Genomic DNA, 16,405 nt, shown 5'->3' with positions numbered 1-16,405 from the left:
TTTTGTTTGATGAATAAAACGCTTAATGCGTTCAAATGTTTGATTTGATTTTCATTATCATTTTGATTTTGATTTTGAGCAACAAATAACAGTTAATTTTGAATTCTTGCACACATTTATTTTTTAAGTTATCCCTTTTTGGTTTTAGTTGTGTTTTCTATCTTTCTTTTTGATCAGAAAATACATTTGTATGTATGTATACATATATATTTGTATATATATTTCTTTTTTAATGTATGCATTATTATACTGCAAGTTGTAAACTTTGATTTACTTAAGCTTCTTTTATTATTATTTATTATAAATAATATTATTATTACTGTCAAGTTCTTTTTTCTATATACATTTTGCCGCAATTCGTGTGTACTTTGTAAATAATTGCTTAAACTGGAGATTGGGCACCAGAGTCTCATTTGCAAAGGCTAAAAAGTGCTCAAGAACTGTTTGGAATTGAAAACAACAATTTCGAGCTTGATTCGGATTCTGTGAATTCATTAATATTAATTAATGCTTACATATAAATGTTGTTTATCGAATCATTCGTTTTCGGATTGTATAATAATTCAGCTTAGATTTTATAGACTTAGCTAGTTTTGTTTTATTAAGTTTGGTTGTTGTTGTTGGTATAATTATGCAACTAATTTAATTTCTCTTTCATTTTTTATAGTTATTAATTTTCATCTTAAGTTAAATGCAATTACAAAGTACTCTAATTTTTCGAAATACTATTTCAATTTTGTGTCTTGCACCTGAAGCTTCTGTTTTATGTTTGATAGTGTATGTCTATGTGTATGCGTTTGTGCGGATGTGTGAGTGTGAGTTTGTTTCTATCTTTCTGTGGCCTTTGTTTACTTTTACGGATTAGCTCGTGTCCTGTCGAAAATTAAATTCATTTCGCAATGCACTTGCCCAAAATGAGAAATTTTACAAATGTGAACTGCACTACTCAGTACTTTTAGTATGTGTGTGTGTGATTGTTGCTGTTTATTTTGTGCATGTGTGTGTGTGTGTGTCTGAAGTATATTATTCATAATCTCCTTTTGATGTACTCGTATCGCATTTAACTCTATTTACTTATTTAGATAGTGGTTTTTCGATTTTCAAAATTGTTTTAATTTAAAGCTTTCCATTTACTTATTTCTTTTTTTTTTATTTTTATTTTGTTTTTCATCTATGAACTTTGTATTCCAAAAAATGAGTGTATTTTTTATAATTGTTGCTAGCAGTTAACGTTATTGACATCGATTTAGGCTTTATGTTTAGTTAGAACTAATTAAATTAGCAACTCTGCTAGTTTATCTGCCAGCTGAAATCGCAAAGTTTTATTAATTAGTATTATAATTATTATTATTTTTTGTTAAATATCTTTGTTATATTTCTCACTTTCGATTAGGCACAATCTTACTCAAAATTCGGGCTGTTTTGCTTAGTTATACCATTGTCAAATGGCCAAAAGTTTACCATTAACCATTTACTATTTTCCAATTACCAATAAGAGTTTTCTATTCTCATCAACCATCGTCTATATTTATACGCGTATCCTGAAGCAGCAACAGTGTGTAACCAAAGCTGGGCAAAAAACAAGTGAACAACAATTGAAAATTGCGTACTGTGCATAAATTTAGCTTTAGATGCGGCTTTTGCGGCTGAAACCGATAGAAATATTGCTTCAAGCTAATTTCATGAAATTGCAACAGAGTAAGTACACTCACACACTCACACACTTTAATACACACTCATACATACACTCATACATACACTCGAGTTACGCAAACAGTTTCTCTGCTTCGAAACAATACAAAAACAAACTTCAATTTCAAGAACACCTAACAGAAATACTTATATGTACTCAACTTCAGTTTATGTAGTATCGTATTCCTCATAGTCGCAATTTACATACATTCTTGTACAATATACAGTTGCACGAATTTTGTAATTGTAACTTAATTGTAGCTAATTTTAAATTTAGTTTTAAATTAATTAAATTTAATTCGACAACAAGCTCGTTTTGCACTTAAGTAACTGCTAATGTTTAAGTTAATGTCTAGAGTCTAGATTACATGCTATTTTGCTCTATACAACAATTATTTCCCTTCTCTTTTTCTCACTTTTAATAGTGCTCTGCCTATCTCCATCTATAACTTTGGCACAATACCGAATACGAAAACAAAGTGAGAATAATTTTTATTGAATGCGTTGTTGTTTTTGTTATTATTATTCAATTATACTTATTATTATCGGATCTGGAAATTGTTTTAGTTTTCTTTTCTGTTGTTTTCCGCATTTTCTTTTATTTTTTCCTAGTTACCGTTTACTTACACTTGCAAAAACTTTTTCTTCTTTTAACGTTTACTTACGAATACTTTCAGTTAACAACTTTGTTTCAGATATACATAACTATTGACCAACTATGTTTTTTGCTGCCAAACGCGCTACGCACCAGTTATGTGGGGGAGTGAAGGGGAAATTTTGAAAAAATACTATGAGACTTGTATTATGCGGATAATGGAAAAAATGAAGTGAAACCAATGAACAAACTGACTGAAATGGCGAAACCTTTATTTACCAATTGTGTGAGTGTATTGAATTGAGAATGAGTACTCATTCGAATACTGTACAAAAATGTTGCAAGTAGCGCGTGTTGACAACGACAACGACAGCTACATACAGATCTCGATCTAGATCTGGATTTAGAAACAGATCGTAACAAGTAAATTACATTTAGCATACGAGACAATAAATACATTTACAATGCATCAAACCAACTTTATAAATAACATATTGCCCACAACTGAGGCCTAAACTGGATCACTTTTGATTTGTTTGTTTTGTTATAACTTGACTAACAATCTGCTAAACACTCGTTGTGTGCTTATATCAATATTATTTTATATATTTAATAATATTTTCTATTTTGCTTTTCTTATGTACTTAGTTTACTCGTAAATCTTTCAGGGTCCTTTTCCTGCCCGCTCTGTGCACTTCAGAGTGCCTGTTTCTTCATTTGAATTGTAGTTAACAAAGTGGTTTTTTTGTGCGCATATCTTTTGTGGGGGATTTTACATAGAGTTCTCAGCAGTTCTCCGGCTATTCGATGAGCCGTAACAAGGACTGTTGCTGCCACATCTTCGTATCCTCTTCCTGTGCTCCATTCCCACGCATACATATTCATTGGCTTTCATTGTATGTCCTGCTAGTGTTGTTGCAGTGCCTGGTTCAGTAGTTGCTGCTGGCGTTGCAGGTTCAGTTCCGTCATGTTCTTCATCATCAGCGTCCTCTCCAAATTCTCTCGAATGCTGCGCTCGTTCTCCTGGCGTACTATTAAACAGATAGATAGATATTGTGTTTATTAGTAAATAAACAAAATTGTTGCTTCAGATATAATTAAATACTAGCTCTAATGGAACAAGTTATTATTATCATAAATATTATTTTAATTTTAATTGTTGTTGCACTGCACGGTTATTATCCTTCTTGTTGCTTATCGTTTAAACTGCAGTTGAAGTAAATGCCTGTTGATGAATTCTTGAATATAACTTTCATCAATCCAGACTATTTACTTTAAGCACAGTTCAACATTATTCGCGTTCGACTTGCTTTGTTGACGGGTTCGATAACGCGACGACAATATTTCAACATTTCATTTGTTTGATGCTGACCACGCCCACTACGCCTACGTCAATTGTTGGGACAGGGGATAGGGTATAAGGAATGCAAGGGAACAAGGGAACAAGGAACAAGGGACGTTGAACGATTGGCAATGTTTGCTCGCCGCTTTTGTGCATTTTACAGCAGTTTTAATTAACGGCAAACAAATTGACACGCGCCACACGGTGTGGCAGTTGGCACAGGTCATAGGGCAAGGGGCAGGGGCATGGGGCATGGGCCATGGGCGTGGCAACTGCCATATTGGGACTGTGTAAAGTGTCAAAATTTGTTTGCCAATCAATCAAACGTGCACACAGTTGCACTGTGGCACTGTTGCATGGTTGTTGCACTGCCAGAAACTTGGGTTCATTGTCTGGTCTGAGGTCTGATTGTATATTTGCCTTTTCTGTTTCTGTTTTCTGTTTTGTTTTTTTTTTTCTGCTTTTTATTATTTTTGCCTTTGGTTTTTGTACTTTTTTTGGGGTAGCCTGATACAGATTTAACTGTGCCCCGTTGAACGGCTGCTTTGTGTGGCAACTGGATGTTGCAGGCGAGGAGAACTCGTACTCATATTAAGTGTATCATACTTGTATAACCCTGGCCTGCATATATCTGCATATTCTCAGTATGTTGCACAAAAAATGTGAGCTGTAAAAATTTAATTAAAAATACTTGCCCTAAATTGCAACTCACACAAACGCAGACACACACACATACACCCACACACTTTTATAAACACACACAAAAAGGCCAAGTATTTAAGTAATTTACGAACATTTTCATTTAATTGCAAAATTAGTTACTCTTTTATTGAGCAAAAAGTGTGACGATTTCGATACTCGACACTGCAAATATCCTGTACGGGAGAACAAAATCTATTAAATTCTATTGCAATAATATTCTCAATAGATTCTTAATATTTTTCAAGGTTGAGTTAAGCTATCAATTTACTAACTGAAAACTACTTATAAGGTCATAAAAATTAAAAAAAAAGGCAGCTCACATTGTCGCCAACAAACTGAACTCAAACATAAGCCGGACCGGAGCACGTGGTCTGTGGTCGTAATCGTTGTCCTGTTTCTGGTGCAGGATCGCGTTTATGCAAGGGCTTTGAGGCGTAGGCGTAACGTGTTAATGTCGACAGGGTGCGGGCCGAGAGTAGGAAAGGGAGAGACGAGGTGGATGGGGGAGGATGCGAAAGTACAGGGAACAGGTGACGTTGTGGCTGCCTGTCATTATTCACGTGGCAAGTGGTGTGCTGAATAGCAGCCACTGAGTACGCAGTACAATGAGTTCCTCCACATTGCCTCCCCCCACCCTGCTGTGTGTGTGTTGGGCTATTTGAGACCAATTAACATAGAACTTTCCCACTGGTAAACAAGTTAAATTGTTAACAGCCATTAAGGGCGCTCATAAATGCCGCCGTGTAACTTTCAGCCTCACTTTGTCTCTCTTTGTTCTCTGTGTGTGTGTGTGTGTGTGAGTTAGTATATTACTGTGTGTGTGTGTGTGTGCTTGTGTGTGTATGCCCAGGTGTATGCGTTTGTGTGGGTGCAAGTGAGTGGTGCGTGTGTTTGTGGTGCTTCTTTGTGTCTTTTATGTTGTTTAATTATAAATGTGGTGTTGAAAGCAACAGCCAGTGTACTACCCCCGCCCACCCCTTTCCCACGCTACCCCCTCTCGCTCCGTCCCCTTGGACTGGTGAGCTGCCATGACGGATGAAGACCGACGACCATGTAACTATATAACTAATTAGTTTCCTGCCTCTGAGTGGGGGATTGTGTGCAGGTTTCCCCAACTGTTGTTGTTGTTGCTGTTGCTGTTGTTGTTGCTGTTGCTGTTGTGTTCTTTTGCCCACTTTAATTGAAATTATTGATGCAGTTTTGAGGTTTCCCCTTCAGTTGCTCAAAATAGAGCACTAGCCCGCTTTTATATTCCATTTATTTAAAGTACATGCTAATGAGAAATGAAAATTGTAACATTTTAATATTTAAGCACTAAGTCAAAGCATTAGCATGCGAAATAAAAAAACCAACTATATAAAATGAAATGTACCTCATATAATAATCGGGAGAAATGTGAAAGTCGAATTTTACAAAATACCACATTATTGAGCATTTATTGCAACTCAATATAAAATAAGTTGAGCATAAATTAAAAACCATTTAAGCAAGTAATGCCAATTTAACAGAGCCTTTTAAATAGTTATTATAAAATTAATTATAGTTATTTAAATACTCTTTAATTTGTAATGCAACTAATGGAACCTTATCAAGTATGATCTGTCAAGTCATAACACATATAGCTAAAGAATTAAATCTTTACAGAAATTCAAAATATTAAAAAAAAAATAAAATAGTTGATACTGTTATCTCTTAGATTTGTACAGGGTATCTTTGTGTCGCTTTCTCTTAGTCTCAGTATTTTTTTAATGAAGCTGATGTTCATAATTTTCAGCAATAATTTCAATTAATTATGCTATTTTAATTTCCTTTTTTTGTTTTCGTTTTACTTTGCAGGCAACGATAAATTGAACCTTTTGTGTTTACTGATTCTGATATAATGTCTGACATTTACCGGAATTAAATTGAAAAGTCCGTTGGTTTGCTTTATGTTTAATTGAACAATGCGTTATTTAAATGTTAATTGTGTGAGATTTCCAGACGAGTAATCAACCAATATTGATTGAAAACTTATCTGCAATGTAATGTTATTAATTTCATATTGAAATAATAAAGTTTAATGGGGTCAAAGGCTCAATTTCCAATAGAGAAATAAATAAAGAAATGAAAATATAAACAATCAATTGGCTGCCCATCTTTTGACTGCCTTATCACAGCCATAACATACTTGGCCTTTTTTTGTGACTGTCAATTTGCTATTTGGACGCATGACGATTTGTGGGCATGGTTGGCTTAAGGGGCGGTCGCGTGGGCATTTGCCGCACCGAGTGGCGTTCACAGGACTCTGGCAAGGACGTGAAACCAACTGAGCGGGCAATGTCACCAGCACGAGCCACGTTACCAACAGTAAACAATTGTTGTTCGTTTCTGCTGTCTTTTTCTTATTGTTGTTTTCTTTGTTGCTTTTGCTTATGCTTTTGCTGCACTCACTCACGCGTATATGAAAAAGTAACCTAGTTTCATGTCGTAAACGTAAAATTACGACTGTGTGTGTATGTCGTGTGTGTAAATAAGCGTGCATGTCTGTGGGTGCACACATAAAAAGGATGCCACAGCCGTGGCATAACCGTAATGATGCACACACGTACGCACGTACACACACAAACACTTACACTCACTCACACAGACAGACAAACAAACACAACTATTAAGTGAAAGTATAAAAAGTGAGCATGATAACTAAAGGTCCTTGCAGACGCAGCCCTGTGTCGGTCACTCAGTCACTCAGTCAGACAGTCAGTTAGTCAGTTAGTCAGTCAGTCAGAAAGTCAGCACACGACGGCAGAGCCCATTGTCATTGTCTGTGCTTAGCTAAACAACATACAAATACACACACAAACACACACACACACACAGTGCTGATTAGTTTGGTTTGGCTTTGGTTTTGGGCTGCTGCTGTTGTTATTGTTGTTGCTGTTGTTGTTGCTGTTGCAGCCACAGCCACAGTCATTAAAGTCGAGGTAAGTATCATTTTTTATGGCCAACGCATGTGTGTGTTTATGCATGAGTTTGTGTGTGTGTTGTTGTTGTTTTTGCTGGTGTTTGCAAGTCAGTTAGTCAGGCAGTCGCTTAGTCATTTAGTCAGTTATGTAATGCTCGAGATTTGCTGAGCTTTTGCCAGCTCAATTTTCGAAAGTCAGCATCTGGCAGCTGCTCATTGGGGAGTATGTGGTACGTATTTGTATGGCTTTATGCTTATATAGGGCATATGGCCAACTGGCTGTCTGTCCAACTGTTTGTCCGTCTGTGTGAAATGACAATGGACCGATGCATCAATGGACAATGCTAAGCTGACCTTATTCGTCGATGCAAATGCAAGTAATAACAAAATCAAGAAGACAGCACAAATGGAAACCAACTGCAATCGGCTCAGTTTCTTATGGAAATCTGCCACAATTTAAATAACAAAAAGTTACAATCGAATTATACAGCCAAGGCGTTGCAAATATCCATTGAGTAATAAAAATAAATACCTTTACACATTTTAAGTACATAAATAGTTGATAAAAACAATTTACTTATTAAATTTTAAAATTTACAATCAATTAACCGCATGTTGACACTTTACAAAATTATTTTGTGTTTGCACATATGGTAAATGAATTCAAATATTTGAGCATCGCACGTTGAATGAGAGGCGGGTTAAACACGTGTAAATCCATAAGTTTACCTTATTTTAATATCATGCCATGAATTGAAAAGTTGGAATTTTGTTATTGACTTTAAACGTAAATTGTTTGTTTAAGGAGAAACCTTTTAAAAATGTATAATGCTTTGTAAACAGAAAGTTGACAAGAATTTCAAAAGAGTTATTTATTGTTCAAATATTTCATAATCATCATCAATAAAATTTGGTTTTCCATTTTCTGCCATGACAAAATAAATAATAAATCATAAATTGTGGAATGTTTTGCCTACTTACAGGCTCTGTCTTATGAATTTACTCAACACTGACGGAGTAATGTTATATGTTAGAAATAATAGCATACACAGCATCTGTTAAGTTAACAGCAACAAAACGCAACTAATTAGAGCGTTATGTTATACAACAGAAATGTTAACATAAACATAAGCTGTTATGTTAATGATTAAAAAAGTAACGCATTAATTGTAAATAGTTGAAAGCATTGCCAACTTACAGGCGGGTTTTAGTGTGTTTTTTAATTCAATTGCGTTGAAAGTGAACTGTTGCCAATTGTGGTTGAATGTAGTAGTCCTTGCAGCTGCTCCTCAATTAGCCAACTTGAAGCTGGCTCGAATGCTGCTGTCAAATTGGAGTCCGCTTTGTGGCACTGATAAAGGCAATTGAAGCGTCTCACAATTATGCGCACGCACACACAGAAGGACACAGAAGTGACGACAACGGAGAAGGTGAATTGCCCGTAAGCGAAGCGGAAACGGAAACGGAAGTGTTACCCAAATTGTCAACGAAATTCCCGAAATAAGTTCAGCAACGTTTTGAAGGCAATGCTCGATGGTTGCAGTTGTTGTTGGAGTTCATGATGGTCGCATTCCCGTGTAATGGACTGGCGTGTCCCTGCTGAACGAATGTGCCTTTTTACCGGACTGACTCTGGCCGGAGGTGAGCGTGATAATGACCACGAAAACGCTGGCACACACAAGGCACAGCAGGACAGTGGCTAACACAATGCAGACGATGCGTTTGCGCTTGCGATCCGCCTCCTCATCCTCGTCGGTCTCATCGCTGAGGGACTTCTTCTTCAACTTGTGGGAGCCACCGCTAATCGATGCCTTGCGTCCGGCGGCCAATTTGTGATGAAATGGTCGTAGCACCTGGGCGGCAAAGGCCGCATCCGTCAGCTCCTGCTCGTAGGTGAGCGAGGGCTTTCGCTCGAAGGAGGGACGCTTCTCCTCAATGAAGGCCGCCGCCGCAGCCGAGATTGGACGTGGACTGCGCTTGATCTCATCCACATTGACAACAGCCGCGCCCGCACTGGGCACCGCCGTCGACAGTGGACGACTGTTGCGTCGGTGGGGTGAAGTAAGCTCAAAATCATCGCCTGCCGTCGTCCCGCCGCTGCCATCGCCAATGAAGCTCTTCGACTTCTTGGTGGCACTCAGCGTCTCCCGATAGTTGCGCAACCGCACACTGGCACTGTGCAACGCCTTGGCCTGCTTCACACTGGCACTGGCATTGGTGCCCTGAAAGGCAGCTGCTGCCGCCAGCACACCTGGCCGATGCACGGTCAGCTCCTCCAGATTGCTGGGCGACAGATACAGCGAGCGTCCGTGCTGGGCGCCACGCTTGAAGTGATAGGCGGCACTGGCAGCCGCCGCAGCGCTGTGCAGCTGAAGCGTATGGGAGGCGGAGGCACTGGTGGATGGTCGTCCGTCCAGTTCCAGGCTGTGGGTGCTCTGTTGTCGCGAATGCGGATGCGGCTCACGTTTCTGTTTGATGCTGTTCGAGGCGGAGGCGGCGGGCGGATGTGTGGCGCTGTGACCGGCGGCGAGAGCAGGCGCCGTCTCCTCAAAGGAGCCGGAGCTCTTGCGCATGCGCTGCACGGCCACAGCGGCGGCCGCCAGCTCGGCCATGCCCAGCTCCTCCATTTTGGTGTGGCTATTGCTGCGCGATCGCGACTCCACAAACAGTTCGTTCTCCAGCGAGAGATTGGACTGCGGAAAGAGCGAACGACCATCGAGTGGTTCCATCAGATCGTCGTTCAGCGATGGATGCCGTATCTGGGACTCCACCACCGAGTCCGGCTTACTGCTGGGCCGTCGCCCTGGATCATTGAAGGAACGATGCGATCGACAGCCCCGTCGACTGGGCGATGGCGAACGGGAGATCTCCTTGCCGGCTGGTGGACCTGGCATCAGGAAGTTGGCGCGCACCGAGCTGGTGCGTCGACTGGAGCTGGCCGAGCCGGCGGCAACCGCTAGCTGTATTTGCTCCATGGCGGCGGGATCCTGTTGGGCGTGGAAGGAATGCGTTTTCTTCATCTGAAAATTGGTAGACGGATGAACGTCAATTGTGTCTGAACGCCGGAACAGATTCTTTTTCAGCGGAAGCGGTTGCGGTTGCGATTGCGGTTGCGGGTGGTGTGTGGCACGTGGCAGCATATCATCGACATCGATGAACTGTATCGGTGATGTGCTGCCGCTGCCGCTGCCGCCAAGCGGTGAGCGTGTCAGGCCCAGGCCCACGCCCAGTCCGCCCAGTCCGCCCACATTGTCGCCCAGGCTGCTGCTGCTGACCAGATAGATATCCGGCTGATGTTTTTGTTGTCTGTGCTGCTGTTGTTGTTGCTGTTGCAATTGCAATTGCTGCTGCTGCTGCTGCTGGCCCAAGATCGGGCTGACCGCGTGCGAGGTGGGTGAGCTGGTGGAGCTCGAGTGCGGGTGCTGGCGGTGCGAATGCGGATGCGGATGCGCGTGCGGATGTGGCAACTGGTGGTGGCGTGCAGCAGCTGCCTGTGCGGCCAGTTGCTGAAATGTGTGCATATGCAGCTGGTGTTGTTGTTGTTGTTGTTGGTGGTGGTGTTGTTGTTGTTGTTGTTGTTGTTGTTGTTGGTGGTGGTGGTGGTGCTGCTGGCGTGCGGAAAGTGCCGGCGACACGGAACCGCTCCCGCCACCAGCCACATGCGTATGTTGGGGAAGATGTTGTGGTGCTGGGAGTGCTAGGGTCTGCGGCGGTGCAGACGAGCGCACGGGCAGCGGCGACGCCGAGCGGTGGATCAGCGGCTGCTCATGCACAATGAAGCCATCGTCAAGATCGATATCGAAATCGGTCGCTATCGGTGCATAATTGTCAATGGCCATGGAGAGGGAACGATGGATGGGCTTCAGCTTGGGTGGCTTCTTTTTCGTCGCGGGATTGTCAAAGGAGGATGTGCCCGAGGTATGCTCCTCATCCGCATCGCCGGCCGTCATATACGGATCGTAGCTGTGCACCGACACCACATGCTGGTGTCGTGATGACTGATGCTGCTGCTGCTGTTGCTGCTGCTGCTGCTGATGGTGGTGCTGCTGCTGGGATTGATGGTGGTGCGACTGATGCTGCTGACCACCGCTGGTGCCGCGCTCCATGCGGTAGTAATACTGCCGTGGGTATCTATGGTAGTAATGTGCAATTGTGGTGCTGGTATGTGGGTGGTGTGGCGAGCAGGAGTGGGGTAATCACACAGACACTGACCTGGTCGGGCGCGGGTGGTAACTGTAACGGTAACTGTAACGGTAACGGTAACGGTGTCGATAACGGTAGCGGTAACGGTAACGGTAACGGTATTTGATAACGGACTCGGATTCGGTGGTTGTTGTTCTAGTTGTTGCTCTTAATCGTTGACCCGTTACTTGGCGACTTGGTGGTTGCTAGTGGTGCTGTTGCTGTTTTGGCAGTGGGTGCTCTAGTGCTTAGTGCTAGACACCCAATAGGGCTGGAGAGAGTGTTAAAGAGAGAGAGAGAGAGAGAGAAAGAAAGACACAGAGAGAGCGAAAGAAAGAAAGAAAGAAAGAAAGAAAAAGTGTGCGTTGAGGAACACGGGGGACAAAGGACACTTGGACACTTGGACGCACACACACAGACACAGACACACACAGACACAGATACAGATACAGACAAAGACACACGCTAAACACCAAGACGGTAAATGTGCAGGACATTCAGCATTAAAGGCAACTAAGAAGATGTTAATCGTGTGTGCTTATTGTTGTTGTTCTTTTAGCCTTTCACATTTGTTGTTGTGCGTTTTGCTTTATCACTGCTGATTGTTTATGTTGTTGCTGTTGTTGTTGTTGTTGATTGTGGTTGTTGTTCACTTTTGTCTAAGAATGTGGTGCAATTAAATTCCGTTTTCTTTTTATTTCGTTTTTTATTGTCACATTGTGTATAGATGATTGTTGTTTTTGTTTTTGTTGTTGTTGTTGATGTAAAAAATGTATCTAGGGTATTTTGTTGTTGTAGTTGTTGTTGTAGTTGTTGTTTGCTACACTCATTAAAATGGGCAAATACAAAAGCACAACTAGAAGTAGACAAGAGAAATACGTACAAAAGTATTAGCAAGCTGGACGGGGAGTGTGGTGCGGGTGGTGCAGGTGGTGCAGTTGGTTGTGCAAGCTGCTGTAGGATTTTGTTGTACTCATATGTATGCTTTTCCAAGAATCCAAATCAAAGTGAATGCCAAATGAACGAAAATATAAGCAAAGCACAGAGAACACCTAAGAAAATAAAGAGAAATCCATAAAGAGTAGCAAATGAAATTGCAAATTTTTGTTTCATTACTGCAAATTGAGTCAAGTCGACAAATTTAACGTACTTGCAACTGCAACTAGTTGCAGATACTTTATCAATTACACAACAAGAAAATGAAAAGACACATTGGAAAATGAATACTAATTCCATTTTTTTCTATGCTTTTAAGTTGTCCAATTTAAAGTTGATTTTTATTACAGAGCACTTTGTGCTTACCCATAGTTTTATGTTTAGCTTGTACGAATTTATAGATAGTTTAGTTATATTTCAGATTCTTTGTTAATCGCACAATAAGAAAATGGAAAGATATATTGGAAAATGAATATTAATCCTATTGTGTTCTATGCTAAAAAGTTGACCAATATTAAGTTGATTTTTATAACAGAGCCCTTTGGGTTTACCTACAGTTTTTAGTTTAGCTATACGAATTTATAGATAGTTTAGTTTTATTTCAGATACTTTATCAATCACACAACAAGAAAATGGAAAGACATATTGGAAAATGAATACTAATTCCATTTTGTTCTATGCTAAAAAGTTGATCAATATTAAGTTGATTTTCATTACAGAGCCCTTTGGGTTTACCTACAGTTTTAATTTTAGCTTATATGAATTTATAGATAGTTAAGTTTTATTTCAGATTCTTTGTTAATCGCACAATAAGAAAATGGAAAGATATATTGGAAAATGAATACTAATTCTATTGTGTTTTTTGCTTAAAAGTTGTCCAATTTAAGTTAATTTTAATTACAGAGCCCTTTGGGTTTACCTATAGTTTTAGCTTATACGAATTTATAGATAGTTTAGTTTTATTTCAGATACTTTATTAATCACACAATAAGAATATGGAGAGATATATTGGAAAATAAATATTAATCCTATTTTGTTCTATGCTTAAAAGTTGTCCAATATTAAGTTTATTTTATAACAGAGCCCTTTGGGTTTACCTACAGTTTTATGTTTAGCTTGTACGAATTTATAGATAGTTTAGTTTTATTTCAGATACTTTATACACAGTAAGAATATGGAGAGATATATTAAAAAATGAATATTTATACTATTGTGTTCTATGCTTAAAAGTTGTCCAATATTAAGTTGATTTTTATTACAGAGCCCTTTGGGTTTACCTACAGTTGTAAGTTTAGCTTATACGAGCTTATAGATAGTTTAGTTTTATTTCTGGCCATAAAATGTACAATTCCCAGCACTGCACTTGGCCACGTAGCGATTGGTAAGTTAATCGAATAAAGTTTTACGTTGTTGGCCCATTACGACCGTTGAATGCCAGCAACTCTTTGGTAGCACAATTCATCATTTCGCAATACCTTTGAGCTGGGGAATTGTAACGTTTTGCATAATTTAAAGCGACAGGCCACAGTCGGAGTCCACATGCAGTGAGGTCCTTTGCTAGTCCTTTGCTACTGTCACTCACAGTGTTAATTTTTCAAAGCTCATTGATGGATGAGTGCGCCAGTTGACATTTATGTGCCTAGGCCACACACAAAAGACGGTTGCTCAGTCAGGCGAAGAGTTGAGAGGGCAGGGGAGGGGAAGATGGGGAGCTGTTTAAAAATTAACGCTCTGCGTTTTGAAACTTGTTCGAGACCGCCCCAAAACGAGTTAAACATATTAAAATTTGCTTATGCAAAAGGTAAAGAATGAAACCCGCCTTCTGCCCTCCCTTCCACTCGCACACACACACATACCCTATGTGTGTGTGAGGCGAAATGCTCTGAAGACATTTAACATCACGTACTTTAAATATGTTTAAAAGAGCTTAAGTGAAATGAAATGTGGCGGCCATATATAAGCGTAAGAGAACGTATCGTACTATATATATATATATATATATATATACATTTTCGCACACTAAAACACATACACTTGCACACACAAACACACATGAACAATACAGAATACAATTGGGAATGGCATGTGTATATGACAGCGTCTGCTACTGGCAGCAGCAATAGAGGCAGAGAGGTGCAAAGAGAGAGAGAAAGAGAGAGAGAAAGGTTGAGAAGGTGGGAGAGTTGGAGGCGCAGATCCTGGCAAGATATTACCATTGCCGTGGCTACAACGGGCTTTGTATTTGTGAATTCTGTTACTGCTTCTGTATCTGTGTCTGGCTCTATTTCAGCTTCTGTTTCACATTCACATTCACATTCAGATTCAACAGCAGACGCAGTTGTCAAATTTCCCAGCATATCAAATCTGATACGAATTAGGTGTAATTCCCAGCATGTGAGCGAATTACTGGTACACGAGCCACACAAAAATCGGATTTATATTTGTGATATGCTTGAGCCATCGAATTCATGAAGGTTGGCACAGCTACGAGTACGAATACGATTACATATGTAAAACTACCCTAGCTGAGAACACCATCATCTTAATTTGAAAGATACTTCAAATCTTAAATTAAAATTCGTCTATTTAGACAGGCTTGTGCAGAAAGACATTTATAGTAATTTTATTCATAATTTAATCAAACTATTATTATACACCTAATAAAAATTAATATTTTTCAAGCATTTAGAATCAAATTAGAGGCCAAATATTAATAAAGCTGACATTCCGCAAGTGAATCGGTTAAGAGTTGACAAAGTTATGATAGTTGAAAGTTTTCGAAATAGTGAAAACTTTATAATTTTGAGGCAGAATCAAATAAGTGGTCAAAGTATGATAAAAAATTAGACTCCACAATGAAATCGTTTAAGAACAAAATTAGAGTTCAGCTGTCGATTTTTCATTAAAATTTGTTTGCTATAATTAAGTCGATCGATCTTAAAAATAATCAAGTTAAAAAATACGTTTTTTACATCACTACTAAAACAAAGCATAATAATAAGCTATTTATAAAAAACAAAACCAAATTTTACAATAAACTTTCTCAGAAATTATGTTAGCTACAGTATTTCATATACGTTGTATTTGTTGCCTTTGTTTTCTCGTATTGATATGAGATAAACAAAAGCTTAAAATTGTGAAGTGAGATTAGACTTGTTGTATATTATTAACGTGAAAACTTGAGTTGAATTATATATCAGCTTTGTTTCCAATTCCGTAGAATATTATCGTAGAAGAATAATTATTGATTAAAGTAAAACAATCGTTTTCTTCTGCATTGTGATTCCAAATAGAAATTCCAGAGTACTTCTAAAAAATGGCAGCATTTCATGAATTGTTATTATAGTATAATACTATTCTTAGTAATTAATATTCTTAGTAATATTCCTTTTATGCAAGTTTCTTGATTATTTTAGCTAATTATAGTATAAATCTGACACTGCAAAGATATGTATTTTATGATAGTCGCCGCTCAATAAAAGTACAATTGTTTCTCTCAAATTCTAAATTTAGACTTTACAATTGTTTTATAGTCGACATTTTCATTAGAATTTGCAAATCTCAGCAAGTTTGTAAATGAGTATGTCATCAAATATTGTGTGTGTATGCCGAAACAGTGTTGTTCAGCTCTTAAAGAGCTTTGGCAATGGTAGGATAATGTGCTGACAGAATATTTGCTCTAGTTGTGCATACATAGTACTTGAGGCATATCTCATGCCACATAAGCACATGCCACAGTCGACTGAGTCTGAGCAGACGTCTTAATTGGCATATACAATGGTTAATTAACATAAAACTCACATTTCGAATCGACAACAAACCTCATTTAAACAGTCATACGTGCGTAATTAAGTTCATCCCCATTGGGGTGGCCAGCTTTCTGGCAATTGCCAATTGGAATTCAATATTTGGGGCACGATGAAATGCTCAGACTGAAACTGAATCTTAAAATTAATCTGACTAAGTTTCACATTAAGAGTGCCATTAAATGCACAAAGAGTCAGACCTCCACGAT

At 39.2% G+C, this 16,405-nt stretch overlaps 2 protein-coding genes and 1 long non-coding RNA gene across 3 annotated transcripts in view; all 3 read right to left on the bottom strand.

The window, feature by feature from the left end:
• Positions 1-2,307: 2,307 nt before the first annotated feature.
• LOC117784276 (pneumococcal serine-rich repeat protein) overlaps positions 2,308-16,405 on the bottom strand; it is a 67,084-nt gene continuing 52,986 nt past the window's right edge. Inside the window, exon 8 of the mRNA XM_034621973.1 lies at positions 2,308-3,318. Coding sequence (XP_034477864.1) covers positions 3,194-3,318 — 125 coding nt within the window. The 3' untranslated portion in view covers positions 2,308-3,193. The remainder of the gene's footprint in view (positions 3,319-16,405) is intronic.
• On the bottom strand, positions 8,773-11,378 carry LOC117784275 (la-related protein Larp4B). The gene is made up of 2 exons (XM_034621972.1): positions 10,633-11,378; positions 8,773-10,578 (listed from the first exon to the last, which is right to left on the bottom strand). Exons 1-2 carry the CDS (start codon positions 11,376-11,378, stop codon positions 8,829-8,831), a joined length of 2,496 nt encoding a protein of 831 aa, XP_034477863.1. The 3' UTR covers positions 8,773-8,828.
• Positions 12,271-16,405, bottom strand: part of LOC117784280 — a 38,550-nt gene continuing 34,415 nt past the window's right edge. Inside the window, exon 2 of the long non-coding RNA XR_004617412.1 lies at positions 12,271-12,310. This is a non-coding gene — a long non-coding RNA (uncharacterized LOC117784280). The remainder of the gene's footprint in view (positions 12,311-16,405) is intronic.

This window comes from Drosophila innubila (genome assembly GCF_004354385.1).
Source record: "Drosophila innubila isolate TH190305 chromosome 2R unlocalized genomic scaffold, UK_Dinn_1.0 1_C_2R, whole genome shotgun sequence".
Classification (NCBI taxonomy): Eukaryota; Metazoa; Arthropoda; class Insecta; order Diptera; family Drosophilidae; genus Drosophila; species Drosophila innubila.
Note: the sequence above shows the minus strand (reverse complement) of the source record. Positions and strands in the feature narration are given on the sequence as shown.

Bases quoted from the DNA above. Each gene is read 5' to 3' on its own strand.
- LOC117784275 (XM_034621972.1), bottom strand. From the start codon at position 11,378: ATGGAGCGCGGCACCAGCGGTGGTCAGCAGCATCAGTCGCACCACCAT. The intron at 10,579-10,632 runs GCAGCAGCAGCA...ACAGCAGCACAG, and splicing joins GTCAGCCCGATCTTGGGCCA to ACAACAAAAACATCAGCCGG.